General features: G+C 47.4%; 2 protein-coding genes across 2 annotated transcripts in view; one reads left to right on the forward strand and one right to left on the reverse strand.

Moving 5' to 3' along the window:
- The window catches only part of DNAAF8 (dynein axonemal assembly factor 8), a gene marked incomplete at its 5' end in the record, with an annotated part of 95,515 nt that extends 91,845 nt beyond the window's left edge, over positions 1-3,670 (reverse strand). The window contains 2 exons of the mRNA XM_082490428.1: positions 685-798; positions 3,524-3,670. Coding sequence (XP_082346554.1) covers positions 685-798; positions 3,524-3,670 — 261 coding nt within the window. The remainder of the gene's footprint in view (positions 1-684; positions 799-3,523) is intronic.
- A 2,043-nt stretch (positions 3,671-5,713) lies between these two features.
- Positions 5,714-21,919, forward strand: ANKS3 (ankyrin repeat and sterile alpha motif domain containing 3; the record flags this gene model as incomplete). The annotated part of the gene is made up of 17 exons (XM_082490540.1): positions 5,714-5,750; positions 10,400-10,500; positions 10,647-10,821; positions 11,165-11,363; positions 11,585-11,706; positions 12,429-12,510; positions 13,201-13,336; positions 13,659-13,817; positions 14,956-15,081; positions 16,029-16,144; positions 17,002-17,169; positions 17,701-17,825; positions 18,095-18,236; positions 18,835-19,007; positions 20,246-20,364; positions 21,256-21,339; positions 21,837-21,919. The coding sequence occupies exons 3-17, from the start codon at positions 10,652-10,654 to the stop codon at positions 21,917-21,919; spliced, it is 2,004 nt and encodes a 667-aa protein (XP_082346666.1). The 5' UTR covers positions 5,714-5,750; positions 10,400-10,500; positions 10,647-10,651.
- Positions 21,920-23,440: the final 1,521 nt, after the last annotated feature.

The following is a 23,440-nucleotide window of genomic DNA, read 5'->3' on the forward strand; positions in this document are numbered from 1 at the left end:
GTAACAGCACACACCATATCCTCCATGGAAAACAGTAAGACTGTTTACTTTCCAGAGACTATAACTCCAGGAAGTGCTAAACATCCTTGAAATTAGTTTTCCTTACATTTGCTCATCATATGACATCCCTTACACCAAGATAAGCAACTGGGAAAAAGCAGCACAATGTCAGTCTTCCCATGATGGGAGAGCAGGGTCAGCTGGCTCCTCTTCCAGCTTCCTATGATGACTAACCTTCACTACTGCAGGTAATCATTTTACCTCAGAAAAGTTGTTCAAAGGATAAAGTTCATACTTGTCCTCCTTAGTCAGGACCCACTACGTAATTCTACATTTTCTTGACATATAAAATGGTGGCTTAAACTATTTCAAACCCTGAAAAATTTAGGAGTCATTACACAGTGTTACTGTTAGTACACAGGAAAAAAAAAAAACAGCAGCAAAAGGACAATAATAAAAACTGCAAGGAGATGGGAGAAAACAGGTCTTAAGAGCAGAGAGCTTAAAAGTGTCATTATATAAAGAGAAAGAAAGACCTAGTCTCTAGAGGGAGAAAGTACTGGGGACTATGCTCTTCTATCACACAATTCAGTCAAATAAGTCAAACAACAACAGGTACCCACACTGAAGACAACTAGAAGAGTGGGGCTACAGTAGCACAGCCCACACACAACAATCAACAACCTGCACATTTGAGTCTTCCAGGGAAAACTCCATCAGTTCTTCTGACAGGTCAGGAATTAAGTTCGGCTGTTCCCGCTGGAAGATGAAAAGCTCCCCATCGCTCTCACAATCAGACTGCAAACCAAAAAAAGAAAATCGAATTTAAATGAGACACTAATACTCACCTAAATATCTGTTTTGCAGTGAAAAATCCTGTGTTGTCACCACTTGACTGAAGTTGAGAGACCCGAATTTTCTCTGCAGTCACATCTTCACTAGACAGTCCGATAGCCCAACACTCGGCATCCTAGGCTGTCTTACAGTGGCTTAACACTTGAGCAAGCAACAATTGTAAAAACCACATAAAACACTGAATTACCATGGAGGTTGATGATTAACATCCCTCTGAGCAAAGTGATGACAAGAGCGGGCAAGTTCTCCAACTCCCAAGTGATTCTTAGAACAGGGCTGCTCCCTAAGGGAAGGGAAGCACATAACTGGAAGGACAATGGCCTCAGCAGCCAAAGCCCAGCCCCACAGTACCCAGAGAAGTAACCAGGACAGACCAGATGTAGTAACCAGGTTGAGTTAATAATCCAGATCACAAGACAAAATTGCAGTGGTGGTGGTCAGAGACCAAGCCTGAAAGTCAGTTCACAGAGGAAAGCCTGGCTCAAGCAGGACTGTAGCTAGAAACCAGTCCTCCCCCAACATCGTTCAGATAAAGACTGAAGGCCCAGAGCTGAGCTTAAATAGAGCTGCTGGGAATGTGGGTGGGAGCCCCAGGTGAGGCTGGTCACGGCCTTGAAGGCTCATTATTGCAATCAGGACCCTGACATTCACCGTTCAGAATGCAAAGCAGTATCTATACTTGGTTGGACAGAGTTTAAATAGCTTTGAAAATCTCTTTTCTGAACATAAGATACACATTTGAGATTAATCCTTATGCATAGACACCAAAGTGAGATTAAGCACCTCCTCAGCAGTCAGGACCCAGATTGCCTGCTTATCCCTTTGTTTTGCAAGTGTGCATTTTCAGTAACTGACACTTTGGAGAATTCTCTCCATCTGGTATAATTAATTTCTCCTAACATGAAGCAAACTGCAACAGAACTTCTTTCTTCCTAATAAATTGCATATCAGGGTAATGAAAGTACTTCAGGGCATAAGACACATTTGTCAATGCCCTTTTCGAATGCAGGAGCACAGTCCATTGAAGTTACAGATCTCAGACACATAAACGTATCTTCATGCAAGTGGAAACCGCTCGGACAAAGATGCAGCGCTGAAACTGCAGGCTCAGCAGGCTACTGTTTCATATTATGCAGGAGAAGAATTATACAGCCCAATCTTTTGAATGCAAATTAAGGGTAGCACATAAGTGCCAAATAGATTGCCTCAGTTCCTTCAGCAGGAAATTTTTTCCACATGTAATAGAAACAGAGAATTTGGAGATTATAAGTAAAAAAAAGTGCAGTGTGATTTAGTTATAGAATGGTATTTGGCACCAAAGCACCACGCTACCTCTCTGTCATAACCTTATTGTACACTTCTACAAGAAGAATGCCTAAAAATAACTTCTGAGTGTTGGGCCTTAATCTATACTTTATAGACACTTATTAAAATGTGATGGTTGTTTCAAGTAACTGAAACAGAACGTAAGTAGAGGGGAACTGGGAAACAGTGAGGCAATATAACTTGTCCAACATGTTAGTGAGAGAGCCAACTGCAGAAACCAAGTCATGGAATCTGTATCAACACATTATCCACTAGGTCACACTGCTTCTGATGACTGATTAATAATAAGTAATAAATACCCCATGGAGGCATTTCTGGCTCCTTCACTGCTCAGAAGACTGCCTTTGTATCATTAAGGGCCACACTAAGCTAGAATAAAATATATCCTTTGTGTTCAAAAATATTATTTCAAGTGTATACATGTTTGAAAATTAAAAAAATATTCTGATTTGCACAAAAGGCCACTAATAAGCGAGTCTTGAGACACATCATGACCTTGGAAAAGTCAATGCCAGAGCTAGCATCTTGGGCTACAGAGGCAGGCACTTTTATTCTTTCGATCAGATTGGTGCTGTCCTGTGAAGAGAGGTCTTCAGCAGCCAAGAAGCAGCCTGACCCAGACACTAGGACTCAGCTAGTAAAAAACTTGTAACAGTGCAGAATTCTGCACCACATTTATCAATCTTATGCTTTATATGAAAAGGTTAGTGGCATTATGTTTCTTTGCAGATAGAACTGAAACACAAAAAGGGAACATGGTTTGCAGAGAATTACAGGCAGGGAAAAAAAATCAGAATTCAGGATTGAAATATCTGTCAAATGCTTTTTTCCGGTGGACCACAATGTCTTCAAGAATATGACTTTCCTGTGATCCTCATACGTAGAGAAATATATTGACAGGCCTACCATCTAGCAAGTACATTATCTGAACGAATAGCATAACACTCTCAAAGATAAAACCTTATAATTTAATTTTAAATCAGCAGTATGCTTCTTTCATGCTGTATTTTCCACTGAACAAACTAAGAAGAAACGTGGACTTATTCTGCAAGATGTCCGCTACCCTCCTCTTCCCAACCTAGGAATAATTATCATCTGGAAAAATCAGTCCCGTTTCAGGTTCCAAAGAAAACAGCAAGAGGAAATGGCAATTACTCTTTGACAATTAGAGATAATCCAGAAGGCTGTGGATTAATGCACAGTGTTACAACAGTCAGAACAAGTAGTCCATCAAGGATAGCGTACTAGCTATCCAGAAATGACTGGCTAAGGTGACCTTCTCTTGCTTTTGAGAGATTTTTCTAAAAGACAGTGAGGAAGAAAGGCAGGTTCCAGTGCTTACTGTGGAGGTGTCAGAGTCCAGAGATGGGAGCTGATCTTTCACTGCAGCGAGTATGGCTCCCCATTGAAATGTTCTGTCCCTCTGAACAGGAGCTGCAGGAGGCTCAGATGGATACTCTGTATCCTCACTTTGCCCTTTGGAGGCCATTCGAACAGCTTCCCTTCAATCAAATGAAAGATGAGATTAAGTACACCTCACAAAAGAACACAAGGGATAACATCAGTACAAAGCAAGAACAAAGCATGTGCATTCAGGGTCAGCATAATTCTCAGCACTCCCAGAGTTTTCACTGTCAGCAGCGAAGGATAAAGTCTGCGTTTTTGGAATCGTTCCTTCCCACCTGAGTTTAGACGGCTGAGAGCTTTCTGCCCTGCTCACCATATACACTCATAATTGCAGCCACGTGAAGGGGCAGTTTAGCCCCTCATTTATAAAGCATTTTGGGGATTCTTAGCAAGACTGATTTGTAATTGTGTTCTCAGAAAAGCACGTTCACAGTGCCTGCAGGGAGAGGAAAGGTATGCAGCGAAGGCAAGGCTGGCATCTCTGCTCTAAGCTAGTCTTTTCTACTCCTGCCTATTTGTCTCACGTTCCCCTCCTCACTGCTTAAATGATAGATAATATTATTTATGTTTGCTTTTCGTCACTAGATTTGTACAAAAATAGTAGAAAGCAGGCACACTCTTGGATTTTGACCTCTCAGAAGTGTTTATAAAGCAGCCTCTTTCCTCATGTTTTCCTTGATGTACATGAGGAGTTGAGACAACACAGTAGGGACCATTGCTGTACTAACAGGTCAGATAATTAATCTTCAAGGAAAACCTTTGCTTTTTGAATCTTATGCTACCAATGCACGGTTTCCTGGGGAATCAAATGTGGGAGTAAATCATTTCTGTTTGTCAAGAAAGGTTAAGAGGTTTGTGGCTGTATGTTGTTCAGTACTGAAATAACCGTCCATTATGATTACACTGTGGGTATTGTTTGCATTGGCATAGACAAGTAAGACTCCTCTAAACGTAAAGTGAAACTCCTCTTATGCCCTGGGAGTTTACAACTCAAAAAATGCCTTTGCAAATACTTCATATGCCATATCCATACATTGGTGGCTTTGCTCATGCGAAACAACCCCTGAATCAATTTAGGTAAAATGGAGGGAAATCCCCAAGGCTGGGGGGTACTTGCTCTACTCAGAGCAGTACTATGCTCTGTCTGTAAGCAGAGGTTGTTGCTAAAAACAAACTGCCTACTGTGGCTCCCTCTGCCAGCTTGACAGAAGGTCAGTCTCCCAAGATTAAGGGTGTTATACTGGATCTGACTTATCAGTCATCTAATCCAGCATGTTCTCTGGGAGCAAGCAGGACTCATGTTTAAAACAAAGTGCAGACTTGTACAGCTGTAACACAATAGGTGCTTTCTGGAGAGCTTGGGCCAATTGAGACGTGAAATCCTGAACTTCTCCATGTCACCAGAACTGACATTTCCTGACAGGTCCATCTCGGGAGCCTCGCTGTCTGGGCGCGATGGCAACGAGTGAGAAGCCAAGACGACGAAAGCAATGGCGGGAAACAAACCTTCACTTTGAGGCGATGCTCACGGGCACGCAGGCCCCTGTAGACCAGGGGATGAGCTAACCCCTGCCCTCAGCACTTGTCACACCACACCGACAGCTCTGAGGACCCCCAGTGCGAGACGGACACCCCCAGGAAACCCCCTGAGGTAACTCCCTCACAGCCACCAAAATGGCTGCCGGGCCGGCGCATGCGCCGCTGCGCCTGCGCCCCCCGTCGCCATGGCAACGCGGCCGGCAGTTGCCCGCCGCTCCCCGCCGTGGGACCCCCGTCCCCTCACTCGCAGCACCCACCCGGGAGCCTCCGAGACCCGCCAGCCCGCTCAGCCCCGGCCTGGGGTCCTGGCAGCTCCGCCCGCCCATATCACTGCCGGTACTCTTCATTTTGCCCCTCTCGTACCTCAGCCACCGGGTCGGATCCACCCCGCCTGCTAGAACCGCCCGCCCTCCCGCGGCAGCCGAATCCCATTGGCTATCCTTCGCTCCGCCTCCCCACAGGGACACCGTGTATTGGCCGCACGCCCCCGGCGGGCGGGGCCTCCTCTTCCGCCGCGGGGGCTGATGGTCCTTATAGTCTGTCGGCTCGCCGGGGCGGAAGTTTCCCAGCATTCCTTGCGCGGGCGGGGTGACTTCCGGTAGCGGAGCTCACCGGGTGTGCAGGTGAGAGACGGCGGGGCCGGTTGGCTGGGGCGGTGTTTGTTCTCCGATGGCTGTGGGTGCAGCCGCCTATGGGGCCGTCACCAGGCGGTGGCCGGTCTCGGTGGGCCCGTGGCCGGAGCGGTTCTACTCCGTTAGCTGAGGTTTACCGGCCCTGCGGCGGGGTAGGCCGGGGCACCCAGCCCTGGCCTGCCCCACCGCAGGGTTGAGACCGAGCTCCTAGGAGGGTGTCGGGGGAACCGTGGCCCGGCGAGGTATGGGGATAACGTGCCGGGAAAGCGTTTTGCTGTGAACCTTCTGGTAACAGCCTCATAGTTACCAGTTTTGACAGCTACAACCGGGCTCGCTCCTCTTCAGGTGTGTTGTAGTGTGACTGGAGCCTGCCCGGCACTGAGCCCCGGGGGCTGTGGGGTCTGTCTACCCTGGAGTGCTTTTCAACTGGCATAGCCCCTGTTCTGGGAAATGCACTCCTTAACGTGGCTGTTGAAGTGCTTTTCTGCCTCTTATCTTGTCTTTTTGGGAATGTTTTATGTGCTTTAACATGTCTGAGAGTGCCAGGCTTGTGGTACGGGTGAAGAGCTTGGTGCCTTTTTAACAGGCATGCGTAGGGTTGAATCTAGGTGTTGTGGGTCCTTAGCTGGAGCTGGTGCTGCAGGAGTGCCTTCTGTTACACACAGCAATATCCTGTGAAACCTAATGGGGTTCCTATAGCTGTAACATGTGTGCCCAGCTTTGGTCAGTCAGCAGGCAACGGTAGTGCAAAGATGAAAAGGAGGTTGTAGCGAGGGAGGCGGTCGGTCACTTCTCCCAAGTAACAAGCGACAAGAAATGGAAATGGCCTCAAGTTGTGCCAGGAGAGGTTTAGGTTAGATATTAAGAAATAATTCTTCACCAAAAGGGTTGTTAAGCACTGGAACAGGCTGCCCAGGGAAGTGGTCCAATCACCATCCCTGAAGGGATTTAAAAGATGGGTAGATGTGGTGCTGAGGGACATGGTTTAATGGTGGGTTTGGCAGTGTTATGTAGATGGTTGGACTCAATAGTCTTAAAAGTCCCTGCCAGCCTATGATGAGATGTTCTGGCTCTGGGAACGCTTGTTGCTGTGACTGAGCTGGTAACAACTATTTGTACCTATACGAGGATGTAATAAGGCTTCTTATTTCATCCAATAGGTTGTCGCTGAATTTAGTGGAGATAGAACTAAGTCAGAAGCAGAAGTGAAGCCTGTTGTCAGCTTGATGGTGTAGTTGGAAACTCCCAACAACCTCTACACTCGTGCTGTCTTGGGTGTCTTGTGTCCGTTGGGACAGAAGGACCCGTGTGGATGTTACCTGTGCTTGTGGAAGAGGATGTGAGAGAATGAAATTAGCAGAACCAGTGCAGCTTAATAGTGCCTGATGAGTGGTGATTAATGAGCAGTGTTGGATTTGTTCTGCGTTGGAGACTGGTTGCCTCAGTTGCTTCTCAAATTTATTTTAGTACAGCTCTTCTGCCACTCTTTCATTTACTGTTGTTTGTTCCTTCGGCTTATCCTTCATAAAGATTTACTAAGGTGCTTTTTGCTGCAGTTTTCATACTAAGTTTTTATGGTATATTTCTTTTTTTTTTTTTCTGCCTTCTGTTTTTCTCATCTGCTCAGGCAGCAAACTGAATCCAGGACAGCATGGTGTTTCCTACCTGCTCTTGAGTCTCAGCACTGTAGAGTTCTGATCCTGATAAATAGCTAGGTGTAGATGTATTAAACATAATTAATAACCACAGCCTTGTGGGGCTGGGCAAGGTCTCTAACAAATGTTAACTTAATTGCTGTGCCCAAAAGCAAGAACAGCCTGTAAATGTTCAGGAGGTGTTTGTCTAGCTTATTCTTAGCAACCAAACCTCTGCTGCTAATCCATCCTGGTGCTTTTGTTTTTTTTTTACAAGGATTTTTGTGGTCTTTAACCAAAATCTTCCATGCTACAACTTAAGCCTGTTATGTCCTGTCATATTGACTGTGGCCACAAGGAACGCATTATTTCTCTTCTCTCTGCAGCAACCGTTTATCTATTTGAAGGCTGTTATCACACATCCCCTCTGGGCATCTCCTCTTTAGTCCAGACAACCCTGATTTCATTTCATCCAGTCTTTTCATTTCAATCCTTGGGGCTCTGATCACTTTTATTGTTCTCCTGTAGATTCTGTTCAGCTGTCCCCTGTATCTTCTCAGGTGCTTGCACAGCTGACATGGTGCTCCAGTTCAGGTTGGGGTGAAATCTCAGAATAAAAAAAAAAAAAAAAAAACAATGCAAAGACATAGGCATTTAGAGCACAGTGGAGGTGGTAGGAATGAGGCTGAGGGTCTTGAATGTTCTGGAGTGAAGCATAACCTTTCTGTCATGTCAATATTGCCCTGTTGACTGTGGATCAGCCCACCAGAGTTGTGTTGGTAACTAGTACCTGATGCGGGGCTGATTCTGACAAAGACCAAACATCCGTGGGTTTCTGTAGTTAATGTATCCAATTAACAAGGAGGTCTGCAGAGAGAACAATGAGCTTTGCTTTCATCTGAATATGTTTCTACAAACTGTCCTGGATTTTACCTCCTTTAACTGTGAAAATGCTTTCTTGCCTTCCAGGGGCAGCTTTAATCTGTTATAGTGAGGAACACTCCTACTTTTCCCCCTTATGATCCACTTAAGTCCACTTATCTGCTTGTATTTTGATTGTGAGGTGTTCAGGTCTTTCATTTGTGTTCAGCCCTGCCTATTGTTGCCTGAGGCCTCTGCATTTCCAGCATAATACAAATTGCTGCTGTTAGGTAAAATAAGTGCTTGTGCAGATATCTTAAGAAAGGAATCATTTATTACCAGCACACGCTGATTAGGCAGAATGGATGGTGCTTTTGTAGTCTTAACAAACTGAAGAAGGAGGAGGGGAAAAAAAGCAAGGTGTGGGAGAAAGGATCCACATGGGGAGTGAAGAGGTAGGAATTAAAGGTCTTTTGCGTATGCTGTAAGAAAAGGGGCTGGTGGTTGCAAGACAAAGATTCTCAGTTCTTTAGAGAATGTAAGTATGATTTTGAAATTTTACAGCTGGGGCAATCTAAAGAGCAACTGCTGCTGAAAAGCTTGTTCCTGCTCTCTCTTATTCTTCATAAATTATAGAATGGTTTGGGTTGGAAGGGACCTTAAAGATCATCCAGTTCCCACCCCCCTGCCCTGGGCAGGGCCACCTCTCACCAGCCCAGGTTGCTCCAAGCCCTGTCCAACCTGGCCTTGAACACCTCCAGGGGTGGGACAGCCACAGCTTCTCTGGGCAACCTGGGCCAGGGGTTTACCACCCTCACAGCCAAGATTTTTTTCCTAATATCTAATCTAAAGCTACTTTTTTCCAGTTTGAAGCCATTCCCCCTCATCCTGTCACTCCATGCCCTTGTAAGAAGTCCTTCCTCAGCTCTCCTGTAGGCCCCCTTTAGGTACTGGAAGGCTGCTATAAGGTCTCCCTGGAGCCTTCTCTTCTCCAGGCTGAACAACCCCAACTCTCTCAGCCTGTTCTCATAGGAGAGGTGTTCCAGCCCTTGGAGCATCTTTGTGGCCACCTCTGGCTGTGCTCCAACAGGTCCATATCTTTCCTGTGTTGGGAGCTCCAGAGCTGGACGCAGCACTGCAGGTGGGGTCTCACCAGGGCAGAGTAGAGGGAAAGAATCACAATCCTTCACCAATGCCAAATTTGGCATTTGCATGACCCCAGAATGAATCAATCTGAGGAGTTAAACTGGCAAGAAATTATCAGGAAAAAGGAATAATATTTTATGTTGGCTTAGCTGCCCAACATAATATGTAGCGGGACCAGGCAAACCCCAGAAGTGCTGTATGAGGGGTGAGGAGATGACAGGCAGGGGAATGTGCTTCCCATTGGATTCATGTGGATGCAGCCTGAAACTGCAGCTGAAGACCTTGGATGATAGATGCAGCTGTGTCGAGCAGCATTTTTATGAAGTGCCAAACAAGAACACTCTCCTGTGAGTGGTTAAAATGATTAATATGCAATTGCTCCCTAAGGCTAAGGATGGGAAATAAACCTTTCAGGCAGTCATGAAACTGTACTGGCTTTGTAATTAAGTTACTGTCTGCAGGGTGGCGGACAAGCTCAGATAACGCATGGGCAGGTGCAGGGCTGTCCGAGGTGTTTCAGCAATTTCCAGGATTCACAGAGACAGGACTGGACTGCTTCTGAAGTGCTGAAACAATAAATGGTAGAAACGATCTACTTGCAACCTGATGACATAATGAAGTGTGCACCCTATTCAGGTGATATTAACTACTTTTGAGAGCAGTGGACAGTTGTCATTATTAATGACTGTGTCTTAATTGAGGCAGGGCCATCCTGTAATGTAAGACAGATAAGGACAAAGACCAGGAACATCTGACACATGAATTCTTAATTCTCTTTCTGAATTATAAAACATGCAGACCAAGAATTACATCCTTTTGTATAACACTGAGCATGCCATCAGCACTTAAATAGGCGTTTAGTCTTCTCTTGATGAGGGTGTCCAAAGCTGCCTTAGGCGTATTCTGATTAGAAGGGGAGGAAATAAAGCCAGTGCTTCTGAAGTCTTAAAATGAGATTCGAAAGATGGTTTTTAGCATTATTGGCTTTTATTTTTCCAGTGTATTCAAATCCCAGAGTCCACTGCAGCGAGAAAGAACTGCCAGCAAAAACTCCTCAGCAAGTCTTACTGCTTCAGGCTAAGAAGGCGATCAAAGTAGAGGTAGGAATTTGAAATGCTATACCTCTGGGATGACCTCACCTTCCAAGCCTGTGGCACCCTGGAGCTGTAGCACCACCAAGTGATGCCATGTTCTGTAGAAAATGGAAATCAGCAGCTAAATGTTCTGCTTTGCTTTGGTTGCTCAGGGGGGATGTCGGAGCTGAGTGATGAAGCCAGTGAGTCGGAGCTGCTGAGCCGCAGTCTTTCCATGTGGCATGGGGTCGGTCAGATGATCTGTCGGGAAGAGCTGGACGTTCCCCTGGACTTGCATACAGCCTCCTCCGTCGGGCAGTATGAAGTGGTGCAGGAGTGTATTCAGCGGTAAGGAGGGGCTGGGGAGGGCACATGTCTGTGGTTGCTGTCTGCAGGTTACGGTTTTTCACTGGCTGCCGTACAGGTCGGTCTATCATTGCAACGGGGGCACATCACTGGAACTCCCAAAAGGTTCTTAGGCACAAAGTTTCAAGGAGTAAATCTGCTGATTAAAAAAAAACTATCTCCTTAGTGATTTGGTGGAAGTTGTGCTGGAGCTGGTGGGAAGTCCCATGCAGACTTCAGGGCTAGAATTTTGTTCAGCCTTCTTTCAATACAACAATGCTGCAGGAGCCTACTGTGATCTACAGCTCCAGGACAGTAGTTCAGCTGAATTCTTTTCTCTGTTTAGTGGAGATCTGGATTTAAATAAGAGGAATTGTGGTGGCTGGACTCCACTGATGTATGCCTCCTACATTGGCCACGACACCATTGTGCATCTGCTGCTGGAAGCAGGAGTGAATGTGAACATCCCAACACCAGAAGGGCAGACGCCGCTCATGCTGGCCTCCAGCTGCGGAAATGAAAGTGTTGCTTACTTTCTTCTACAGGTGTGTATCCCATAATAAATAGGTAAACCCACAGCATGTGGTTTAAATACACAGGGTAGGATTCTCCATCAGTTGCAACCAAAGTGTGCAATTTATGTTCTGTTGCAAGTTCAGCTTCCTGACAGGGATTTAAACTCTCTCGGTATCACAGTGCAGAGGGGCAGTGGCGAAGCGACCCGGCAGAGGGGGTGCAGTAAAGAACATTCTCTGTTCTCTTGAAGCAAGGTGCAGAGCTGGAGATGAAGGACATTCATGGTTGGACTGCCTTATTTCACTGCACCAGTGCCGGACATCAGCAGATGGTCAAGTTCTTACTGGACAATGGGGCAAATGCCAACTGCAAGTAAGGAGGAATCTGTCATTTCGTTTCTCAAAATATATTTCAGATGCAGAAGCAGCAGTTGGCTTATGAATGGGTTCAAACATGGACAGGGAGAAGATGCCTGCTTTTGTCTTTCTTCCTGTACCTTAGGAAGTATGGCACTCTCTAGTAGCTAACACAAGGGCAGGTGACCCGCAAACTGAACAGTGAAGTCTGCCTGTGCTGTCACTGTTAATTTAACTAGGATCAAGAGAAATTAGATTTGCTGCTTGTTTAATTATGGGCTAAACTCTGAAAGCAAACAGGCGCAACACCTTCTGAACTCAAGTGCACTTCCTAAGTCTTTCTATTGAATTTTCTGTGTACTTGGAGTTCAGTTTGGTTTTTTTGAAGTGTTCAGTGCATTCCTGTGCCTTGGGAACTGCCTGTACATTTATGCATATTGAATTGCCTGAGGTCAACAAGAGGTTCTTGCTTTGTTAGCGCCTGCAAAACTGATTTTGCTACCGAAAGGCAAATCTACAACTGGAAGAGTAACCAGCCAATAGAGCAGTGCTTACTGAATCTCCGCTGGGAGTTTTACTCAGATAGACCAGAGTGCAGTAGAACAGCCAATACACGATACAGTTTGTAAACAGCTGAGGGTAGAGGCTAGAAATGCCCTATTAGGCTATGGCAAAGACTGCAGCATATTTCAGCTTTGATTTTTCTAGTCCACGTGTGCGTGTTTGTTCTCTCTCTAGGGAGCCTGTGTATGGATATACGCCTCTGATGGAAGCAGCTGCTTCTGGCCATGAGATAATTGTTCAGTACCTTCTCAATCATGTAAGTGTCTAGACAGGTCTCTGTAAAGCTGAAACTCTGTGGTTCCAGCTGTTAGAGAGAAAGAACCACAAATTTGACAGAAGATTTCTTACAGTCTTGTGTTTGATCCTTGATGACAGTCACCTCTGGTGTCCCAGACTTCCAGGACTGTTCTCAAAGTGTCTCCTTTCCGAAGGCTGGTACTCTGATTTTACACTGGCCTTGCACAAACAGGAGTGAGGTCTAACTGTCCAGATTTAACTGAATAATGACTGAATTAGAAAACGGTGCAGTTATCCCCATATTATTTACAGGCTTGCATGCTTGGGATAGGGGGCATCTTCTGCCTCCAAAAGCTATGAGCGTGCGTGTCTCTTGAAGTTAATAAACAAGCCAGTTTTAATATCCCATTTAACTGGTCCAGCTTACTTCCAGAAGGAGGCAGCAACACAGAACATTTTTCAGATAAAACTAACTAGTTCCCTGTGGCAATGCACAAGAGCCATATACCTGGGCTACTTGGCATTCAGGGATTGGAGATCCTGTGGATAACTAGAGAGGCAACAAGGTGTTAGTGGAGTTTGAACTATCAAAGGTGAGACTCTATTTCTGATGGGCTTGGAGGAACTAAAACGATTCTGTGGCTCCCTTGAATTCTTGTGTATAGCGCCCTCTGCTCTGTACGTTTTAAACATTTCATTTTTTCTATAGGGAGTGAAGGCAGATGTCAGAGATAACACTGGAGCCACAGCACGGACACTGGCCATGAAGTATGGACATACAAAGATTGTGGGGCTGATAGATTTGCATGCAGCCCCAGTGCCCAAGGTCTTCTGCAGGGGTCCAGGTAACAGATGTGTGAGCTTCTTCATTTTAAGACAGAACCTGAAGAGAGGTGCTTGATATTTTGAAAGTATGTTAATGTGTGTATGGGGTAGTATGAGCTGGTCTGTCCTGGAAATTCCAGGATTTCTGCAGATGGAAGAGGCATGGATTTGAACATTTTTATTTTTTTTTTTGTCTGCTGGCCCTTTCTGGCCTACTTAAACTGCTACGCCCTCCCTCATTTGACAGTTCCTTTTTATTTTCCACTGCATTCATAGGACCAGTAGCAAATAAAGTAGGTAAATGGATTCCTATGCTGCTAACAATCTTTGTTTGAACTACAGGAAAATATGAAGAGCTGAGTTCCTCAGATGAATCATGTTCTGCTCCCCAGAGACAGAGACCTGTTCGTAGAACCAAAGGTCCCAGCATCCATGATGGGCCCCAGGCTTTGGCTAAGATAACAGCAGTTGGAATCGGGGGAAAGAAGCAGTCTCGCTATGGTGAGAATAGTTAGAAGCCTAATTGAGCATCCTTTGAAGCCCCTCAAATGCTTTGCAGCCATTTCTGTGCCAACGTTTTTTTCTTTATTTGGGATTCATGTGTGGCTTGTACAGAAACAAAGGTAGCAAACACCATCATACAAAGCTATCCAATCTCTGGTTTAAAAAGAAACCCCTTTGAACTCTCTTGTTAGGGCTGGTTATTGATGAGTGGAACATTTCTGTGGAACAAACACTGCTCTTACCTCAATTACTGTTCCCCTGATTCTTGAGAACAGTCCAGCTTCCCTTTTTGAGGTAGGCTCAAAAGTTTGAGAACCCTTCTCAAGCTGATGGCAGAGGAAGTGTTTACACAGGCCAAGAAATCGTTGATCGTGAGAGTGATCTTGGTGCTCCTAGACCTCTGTGTTGTTTTTCCTGATGCTCGAAATACTACTGAAAATGAGATTATAAACCCTGTGCAATAGAGAGGATCATCCCAGTTCAGACATCAACCACTGGATGCAGAGTTATGAGTTTTGTTTTGTTGCATGCATCGTAGCCACGAGTATTTCTCAGGCTGATTACCTAGTTGTCTAGAATAGCCAAGAATGTGGACTTAAAAGCATGTTCGAAGTTCAGTTTCTTCTCTTAATACAGATACGTACTATGCCATGGGAGTGGCTGTATCACAATGATACTGTCAGCTTCTGAAATGGTAGTGGGATGCTACTAGTGGTTTAAAACAGATGCAGGGGGGTTGGTTTTTGCAGGGTATGGTTGTCTGCCCATGGGACATAGCTGGCACCTTGCTATCCTAAGCAAATGTTTTTCCCCTTTGAGAACTTGGGTATGAAGAGGAGAGGAAATGCTGAAAGCTGCTATTTAAGGTGCATCTCTGCTATGAAGCTGTTTCCTTTTGACTTTTTTCAACGCAACCAATCAAGTACAGCTGATGTGCATTTGTGTGAGAGAGGCTGTAGGCATATGTATTTCAGATCTTCTGTGTGATTTTTTTAGAATGGAGCCTGCTAGTTGAGAAGGCAAGTCTCTCCTTTTTGATTATTTTCAAATCCCTGAGTGGTTGTTTTTCCTGCTGGAGCCTCTCTGGTAACTTGCATCCTAATCTTTATTGGTTCTCCCTTCCTCTTGCACACAGAGCAGGTCCCTCCTCAGGGCTATGTTACCTTCAATGATGATGGCAGCTGTGAAGCAGACGATATCCGGAACCGGGATGTTACCTCTCCAATTAACGAGCAGGATGTGGAGAGCAGCAGCAGCAGGGGTAAGTCACTGTCTCGGAAGATAGTCTGGCTTGCAGTGCACACCCGGATGCGAGACCAACCCTTTGGCTTTCATGTTCCTTTCCCACTGAGATGTTGAGGATTGGAGTATCTCTCATGTGGAAAGGCTGAGAGAGCTGGGGTGGTTTAGCCTACAGAAGAGAGAGCTCAGTGGGGATTTTATCAATTTGTACAAATAATCTGAAGGGAGGGTGTAAAGAAGGTGGAGCAAGGCTGTTTTCAGTGGTGTCCGGTGACAGGACAAGAGGCAATGGGCTCAAACTGAAAGACAGGAGGTACCCTCTGAGCATAAGGAAGTGCTGGTTTGGGGGTTTGTGGTTTGCTTTGTTTTGGTTTTTTTTTGTTGTTTTTTTTTTGTTTTTGTTTTTCCACTGTGAGGGTGACTGAGGGTGTCAGAGGTTGTGGAGTCTCTATCCTTGGACATGATCCTGGGCAACCTGCTGTAGGTGACCCTGCTTGAGCAGGGGTTTGGACGAGATGACCTCCAGAGCTCCCTTCCAGCCTCACCATTCTGTGAAGCAACACAAAGGAATGATCTATGGGCGGTTCCTAAATGAATAAAGGATAATGTGGCTCTGCATTGTCTCTGGGCTCAAGGAAAAGGCCTTCCTGAACTTTACTAACGGGAGTGCAGGCTTGGTAGTAATAACCCACTTTTCCACCCCATAACCAAGAACCTCACAGAAACATACACAGCCTTCCTGCTCTCTGTGGTACTAAACAGACTTCGAGAAAGATTAGTGCCTAGGATCAGACACGTGATATTCCTGTCTCAGAATAGTCTTGTGTCATGAGTGCTGCGTATGAAGCCTTGCTCTGGGCTTCTCCTTCTTTTATACCTCCAGCAGGTTTTGCTGGTAATTGTGTAGCAAAACCAGTACGGAGTGTAAGGAAGCTGAACCTCAAACTTTCCTGTATTCCTTTCCAGAGGATAACGTTTTCTTCACCAACAACTTAGCGACTGTCAGGAGCAGCAGCAGCAGCAGTGAATGCCTGATCAAAGCCCTGGGGGTCAGCAGTGAAGGCTCCTTGGAAAGCAACGAGGTTGGGTTTTCAATTTTCCTTTCTGTGCTTTCAGCGCGGCCAGTGTTTCCCTTCCACAGCCTGCTATGACTCTACCTCCACAGGAGGCTGTAGTACCAGGTTGGGTGAGGAAAGTAGTATTACAGGGACAAGAAAATCAATTTCCATGTTTGAAGGTTGTGGATTAGCCTGTTTGATCTCCAGCTAGTAGGCAATTCTGAGTACACTCACTCCAGAATGTGTTGTTGATGGCTAGTCAGTCATTTTTAAGTTCTCTCCAGCTTCTAAACTCTTTGCGGACTTCTAGCTAGGTGATGGTCAAGAAAGGATGTGACTTGCTAGAGCTGGGTCAGTCCTTGAGCTTGGTGTCATAGCAGGCAGTATAGTAAGATTTAGAGAAGCTCAGCAGTGCTGTATTGGCATTCCTGAAGTATGGAAAGGGGAAAAGGTCAGAGGTTCCTCGATGGCTTCAGTCACAGCTCTGGGGCTCATCTACACAAGGGTGATATAGCTGAATGTGACCAAAAGTCCTCTATCTTGAGGAGCTTCTAACAGATGGAATCTCAGTGCATTGTATTGGTTCGGGGAGGATTCAGCCTTGCTCTTTGCTCTGGCTTGCTCTGCCATGTTGCTTCCGAAGCTGGGATTGCAAGAGCCCGATACCATTCCGTGGTACCAAGCTGCTGTCTTGGGAGCGACTCGACTCAATCCGTCCTAATAAGGGCTTTGTTAGTCTTTGCCTGTGTTTGTGGACGCCTACCTGGATTTAGAACTTGAGACTTGGAGTCTGTGCTTGTTAGCTGTAATGATCCTGGCATCTTTGCATGATCATCCTTGACCTTTACGTTTTGTGGGGGTTATTTTTCTTTCTTTTTCAGGATTCTGACCATGCAAACAGTCCTCCTAGTCGGAAACAAGCCAAGAGCTTCAAGATCAAGAATCGCTACAGCAGCAGTGATAGCCAGTGGACCCACTGCCCAGGGAAAGCTGGGGGCTCTAGTCAGCACCTGATCCTTCCTGAGCCCCCTGCCTATACAGGGCCCCAGGTAACTAGGCACAGGCAGTTGTCTCAGAAGTAATGCGGACCATGTCACTGTATCAAGCTTGGGAGACCTTTCCAGGGTTACCTAAGCTGCTTTTTTGGCCTTCTCAGATAAAAGGGAATTTGTCACCAAAACACCCTTGATTCCAAACCTCTGCCCAAACTGAAATACTTGTGAAACAGCAATTTCTTGTTCAAAGAACTGTCTGCTTAGGCGTTGCTGTTGCTTGGAGGGGTATTCTAGACCCTCAGGCCTGTGGGTGTGCTACTGAAGCTGTCTGTGGTGGGGGCTAGGGTAGATGTTGGGGTGTCTGTGTGCTCTGCATTTATTACGAGTGTCAATGGCTGCAGCAGACAAGCCATTGTTGTGTTGTGTGACTCTGAAGAAGGGCAGTTAACCAGGTGAAGTCATGATTGCTGCTAGAACCCAGGAAGGCATAACAGCAACATGAGGAAACAGCTGTTTATGATGAAGAGGCATGGCAATGCTTTTGTTTGTGAGGGTATAAATAAGTTTGTTGTGGATGGGCTGCAGGACCTGGCAACGTTCCTTGAGCAGATTGGGTGCCTGAAGTATCTGCAAGTGTTTGAGGAGCAAGATGTCGACCTCCGGATCTTCCTCACCCTCACAGAGAGTGATCTGAAGGAAATAGGCATCACGTGAGTGTCTGTAATGTAGTTTTTATCTTTCCCCTTACAAACCATGTGTACAACCTGGTCAGGAAAGTTTAGCTAGTGAGTGCTTTTCTGTTCTGGCCGTCTCCCACACAGTTTTGATATCCTCTAGTTCTTGGCTGCAACAGGCTCCTGGTTTTTTGGAGATGCCTTGGAGGAACCAGGAAACTGCAGAGGTCCTCGTGGCATTCTATTGGGAACGGGGACACATGGTGCAGTGTTTGGTCCCTGACAATTTGCTCTTCTCCCACCAGTCTGTTTGGTCCCAAGAGGAAGATGACTTCTGCCATCGCCCGATGGCACAGCAATGCTTGGCCACCCAGTGATGCCCTGGAGGTGGCCTACGCAGATCGGCTGGAGGCTGAGATGCAGGAATTGGCCATTCAGCTACACAAGGTAATAAGTCTGCCACGAGCTGCTCGATGCCGTGTTGCACTACAATAAGTGATAGGTAGCATATTTTTATGTTGTGCTTCTAATTGTCCTGGGGTAAATGAAAAGACATACCTTTCAGTGGACATGCTTGGTGTCAAGTAGATCAGGTAACGCCGTAACTGCAGCTTATCCACTCATCTGTGCTGCTTGCTTGTGAATCTTTTATGTCTCTGTTTCCCATCCACCTGAGAACTAACAGGGTGAGTGGGAGGAATTGAACACCTATTCTTTTTCAGTAGTGTCCCTTTTAGGGTGAAGTTGTGCAACCATTAATGAACAGACTTCTGTTGATTTAAGAAATTGGGCCTACTGAGTGTCTTTGCAAATGGAGAGGAAGGGGGAATTGTAACTATGGGGCTGGTCTTGGTGTGGAGAGGAACTGTATTCTGTGTACAAGCCATATCCAGCTTCCTTTCCCACTGCGTTGGGCGCACTTTTGCAGGAACCCTGTGACTGCCTAAGCCATTAAAATGGCGGGGATTCAGGGATGTCAGAGAAGACACATATGAGAGTGATGTACAGTACTCCCAGCCTAATCCTCTGTTCTGCTCTGCTGTAGAGGTGTGAAGAGGTGGAGGTGATGAAGGGCCAGGTATGCCAGGAGCAGAAGCTACGTGCGGTGGCTGAGAGCTGTTTGATGGAGCGGGATGAGACCTGGAATGTTCTCCAGTGCCAGCTCAGAGAGGTGCAGGCCATCACCAAGGATGCTGGAGTCCTACTGGATCAGATCAAGTAAGTCATTCCTAGGAAATGGCACTGAGGCTACTGGAGAAATGGGATTTGGGCCATACAAAGATCAGAGGTCGCATTGGCACTCTTAGAGGTGATGCTTCGGGCAAGGCAGGAGAGCTCCCCAGGCATCCGAACCCATTTTGGATCCTGCCTGACTTTCTCTAGTGGAAATCCACAGCCACATGAGCAGATGTGAAGCCTTAATCAGACACATGAGCTGTAAACAGCCCGACTTCTCAAAGATGCTGAGTGCTCCTGTTTCAAGCAGAAGGTGAAGGCGCTCAGCTCCTTTGGAACCAAAAGGCTAAGTGCTTTGTTCGTGCTTACATGGGTATGACTTGGTGATGGAGTGAATGCAGGAAAGTTTCTAACTTCCAAACCACATCAAAGGACTTGCAATGTCTTGCCCGGACTAGTGAAGAATACTCTTTTGCAACTCTGACACCTCACAGAAAAACCTGCCCTTTTCATTCACACCGCTGCCTCTGAGTTCAGTCTTCCTCCACCTCCTAATACATCTTTTGTTGCCTTTGTGGTGCTTTTCTCCCTGCCCCAGTTGAGCTCCTCTCACGGGCCCTGTTATGTCCACTGATAACAGACATGTCCTTGAAGGTGGCATTAATCCTATTGCTATAGTTCCTGGCCCGCTCACTACCAAGGCAGGGTGAATTGGCTTCCAGAAGGACATCCGAGCAATACTGCCAGCTGCGAGGGGCAGAGCACTCGTCTTTTCCCCCCTGACTGAGGCGCTGAGGCTGTCTGGTAAAGGGCCCTGCCATGCTCTGAGGATGCGCTGTTAGAACTGACGGTGTGATGTTACCCAGAGAACTTTGTGTGCCTCTCTTGCTTTAACCTGATGCCTGTCCTGAGGGAGCTTCATTTGCCCATTAGAAACCTTGGATCAGGCTTGATTCTGGTATAAACCAGGCACAGCCCCTGGCTTGGGCTTCCTCCTGCTCACCCCGCCCCCTCCTTCTCTTCTCCCCCCGCAGCTCCTCTGTGGACAGGGGCAGAGATTGCTGTGGAGATGGGGCACAGTGGAGAGCGCCCTGAGCTTTGTCTGGGGCACGTCTTCCTCTTCCTGGGAAGGAACAAGGAGCAGTTTGTAACCCAGGGCGTTAGATGCGGTCCCTCGGCACCCCAAGCAGGTACTTGCAGGATGTAGGAGTGCACAGACCGGCGTGTTGTTCCAAGAAGTGTCCCTGTGCACTTCTGATGGGCTTTGTCTTGTTTGGCAGATCCTGTCAAGCAGAGCTGTCCTCCCGGCTAACCCAAGAGCAGGTGGCAGTCAGCAGAGTGCTGGACACAAAGGTGCAGCCGGGAACCGGCGAGAGCAGGCGGCCTGGTGAGCGTCCGGGTGAGGAAGAGCTTATCGAACCACACAGATGGGTGCAGGGGGGGTGGGTAAACAGCGGGAGACCCCAGAGCAAGCCACGTGCTTCTCTTCCATTGCTGAAAGGGCGGAGTCAAAAGTGATTTGGAAACAGAGGAGCAGCCAAACTCTTAAATTCAACATAAACACTTTTGCTGAGGGAAGGCATTTAAAGCACTCGAGGCATTTGGACTTTAACTGCAGCAGAGTTTCTCAGCAGCTTTTATTCTCGTCAAGTGGGAAGTTTTGGGGTCTGGCGGGTGTTTGTGGCTAAAAAATGCAAAGCTGCAGCACGGGCACCCAGCGGCAGCCCCGCTTCGCGGGCCTGTGGCTTTGCCTTCCTACGCTGCAGCGTGTGGGCGCTCCGGGTGTGTTACCGCACTGCGCGCTCAAGCAAGTTCTCAATGGGAAGCCGTGGCTGGTTCCCTAACCCAGTCTGGGGGATCGTGCTGGTCGGTCCGTGGGGCAAACGTGGATGGGCAGGTTTGGTCCACCAGCTCCTTACCATGAGGAGTTAGCAAATGATCCTGCTGCACGTGGTGCTCTTCCAGAGATGTGCTCTTTGCTGCTCGCGTTTTAAAAGTGAGACAAGGAGAGATCCTGTGGATTTCTATCCACTACACTTAATCTCTTTGAGATTCTCTTAATATATGACCCAGCCAGTATAAAAAATATATATAGTTCCTAAATAGTAGAATTGCCAGAAAAGCCCCTCAGTTTGTCACAGGCAGTTGCAGCTTTCTTCCCCCGTGACTCAGAACCCCTAAGTGGAGCCGCTTTGGGTGTGGATGCTTCACAGCAACACCAAATCACTGTCTCCGCTCTGTCACAGAGAAGGTGCGGATCGATGAAATGTGTGGTTCCTCTTTCTTGCAGTGCTGGAAGGATGGCCGCCTTCCTTGAAGTCTCTGAGCTTGCCTGAGCTGTCAGCTGTCCTCGAGGAGTGTGTGGGAGAAATGGGTAAGGTCGGGGGGGACACTGGCCACACAAAGTGGCTGTTGTGCTGGAGGGGAGGTATGGCTGGGCAGGTTTTTGATGATTTGGCAGTGGTAGGTTGGAGGGACTGAACAATTCCCCCCCCCTTATTCAGGGAAGTCTCCAGGCTCTGAATTTGGTGCTGGTGTTTTCTTCTGCTAAATCTCACTCCAGATCCTGGGCTCTGCCTCATTCTCTGCTGCCGGGTCCAGGCTGAGAGCAGGGGGTACGCGCCCTCCCTGCATCTCTTCCTGCTCAGTGGTCAGAGCTGCTTGTGAAGTGATTCCCAAAGCCTCTGTCCTGGTCTCCTGATGACCAGAGCTTCTCCCAGCAACAGGCAGAGAGTAGAGACGCTCCTGTTTCCAGCTGCAGGGGAGAAAGCAGCATGGAGGCAGGAGAGCAGAGGCTCAACGCAGACCGCGGTCTTTACCGCTTGCTGGCCTGTTGCTAACACTGCTATTTTCCTTTTGGTTTGTCCTCAGGAAAAGCTCTGCAAACTGTGACTCAAAACCTCCAAAGGCTCCAAGCCCCGGGGCAGAGCGGGCAGAGCTGGCTAGAGCCATAACGAAGCAGGAGGGTGAGTGGGAACTAGTGACAGCCACAGGGCTGTGACATTTGGGGGGGGTTGGTGCGGGGGGGGCGGGGACGGGACATAACTTCTCCCAACAAATAACAGCCAGCTTGTGCCCAGTGCTCACTCCCTGAGGCTGTAGTCCTTCTGTGCCCTCTGGTTGGTTTTCCCTTTGGAAAATTCTTAGTGCCCTTGACCCTCCTGCCCCACTGAAAGGGTGACTGTCCTCTTTATTTTTTTATTTTTTTTTTTTTCCCTTTCCCTGGTGGCTGCAAGAATACTGACGTCGGGTGACTGTTCCACCCGGAAGCTGAGTGTGCCTGGGAGAATGAGCGCGAGGGCCGTGCTGGCAGCACCGCAGCTCTGCTGAGAGTGCCGCAGCAGCTGGTGGATGCGTGGAAGAAGGTCTCGGCCATTGGAGAACGTGCCTGGGAGAAGGAGGGACAGCAGAAGACGACAACCCAGCAGCCCTTTGGGCCTGACTGTTTCCTGGGTTCCCAGGATCATTGTTGTTCATACCAAAAGGTTAGGTTAAGGAGGAGGAGAAGCACCGAGCCCAAAGGTTTATCTGCCTTAAGCTTCCTGCAGCCCTTGTCATTCAGGGCTGTGCGGTGTTAAAAAGCTGACAGTTACCCGCAGCAATCGGTTATCCTTTTCTACATCCTATCTTCCTCAAGACCTCTGACACTTGCCCTGGCCCCTTCTGCGCTGTGAGGATTGCTCAGGAGCTGACCCAGAAAATATATCGGAGGCGATAAGGAAGGCAGGTTTGCTGCTGATGGGCAAAGTGAGTGGAGTTTATAATGTTTGGTTTATCGAGCCGCAGCAAGACTCATGCAGCCCGAATCTTTAGCAGGAATGTCTGCCCTGCTGCCACCCCAAATCTGGGCTTCAAAACCTCTCCTTCCAACCAGCCCACCCTGGGTTCCGTTCAGCTGCTTGCTCCCCCCCCTCGGGGGTTGTTTGTGATCATGTTATTCGCTCCCAAAGAACTTGGGTTTTTGTGGCAAATGCTTTATGGCAGAGGCTCGGTCTGGATTGTCAGTGCCAAGATCCTGACGCTGACAGTGGTTGCAAGGCAGATGTTCCCCTGGAAGGAGATGAGAGAGAAGGAAGAGCTTGAGACTGTTCGGTCTTCTGTGCCTCTGGCAGGCAGCAGAGTGCCGAGGCGGGCAGAACCGAGGGATACATCTGCCCCACATGGGAGATGGGCAAAAGAAATCACAGCCCAAATGTAACTGCGGTGCAAAGCTTTGGCGCTCAACCACAGCCTGCCTTTGGTTTCCAGGCTTTAGTGGTTGGAAATAGTTCTGCTCAGGCATTGTTGCATTCTTGTGTTTGTGGCGCGGGTGTTTTCAAAGGGCAGACGTGGCACAGGATGAGGCTCTCTCCCCAGAGAGACTGCTCCATCTCTTGGAGCTGGGCGAGCAGCCACAGGGGCTCTGGTGGCAGTTACGTTGATGTAAAGTGGTTTCCAGTGACTCTCTGTTCCTGTGTACTGCTGAGTCCTGTCGG

Source organism: Vanellus vanellus (assembly GCF_965231255.1).
Source record: "Vanellus vanellus genome assembly, chromosome: 14".
Classification (NCBI taxonomy): Eukaryota; Metazoa; Chordata; class Aves; order Charadriiformes; family Charadriidae; genus Vanellus; species Vanellus vanellus.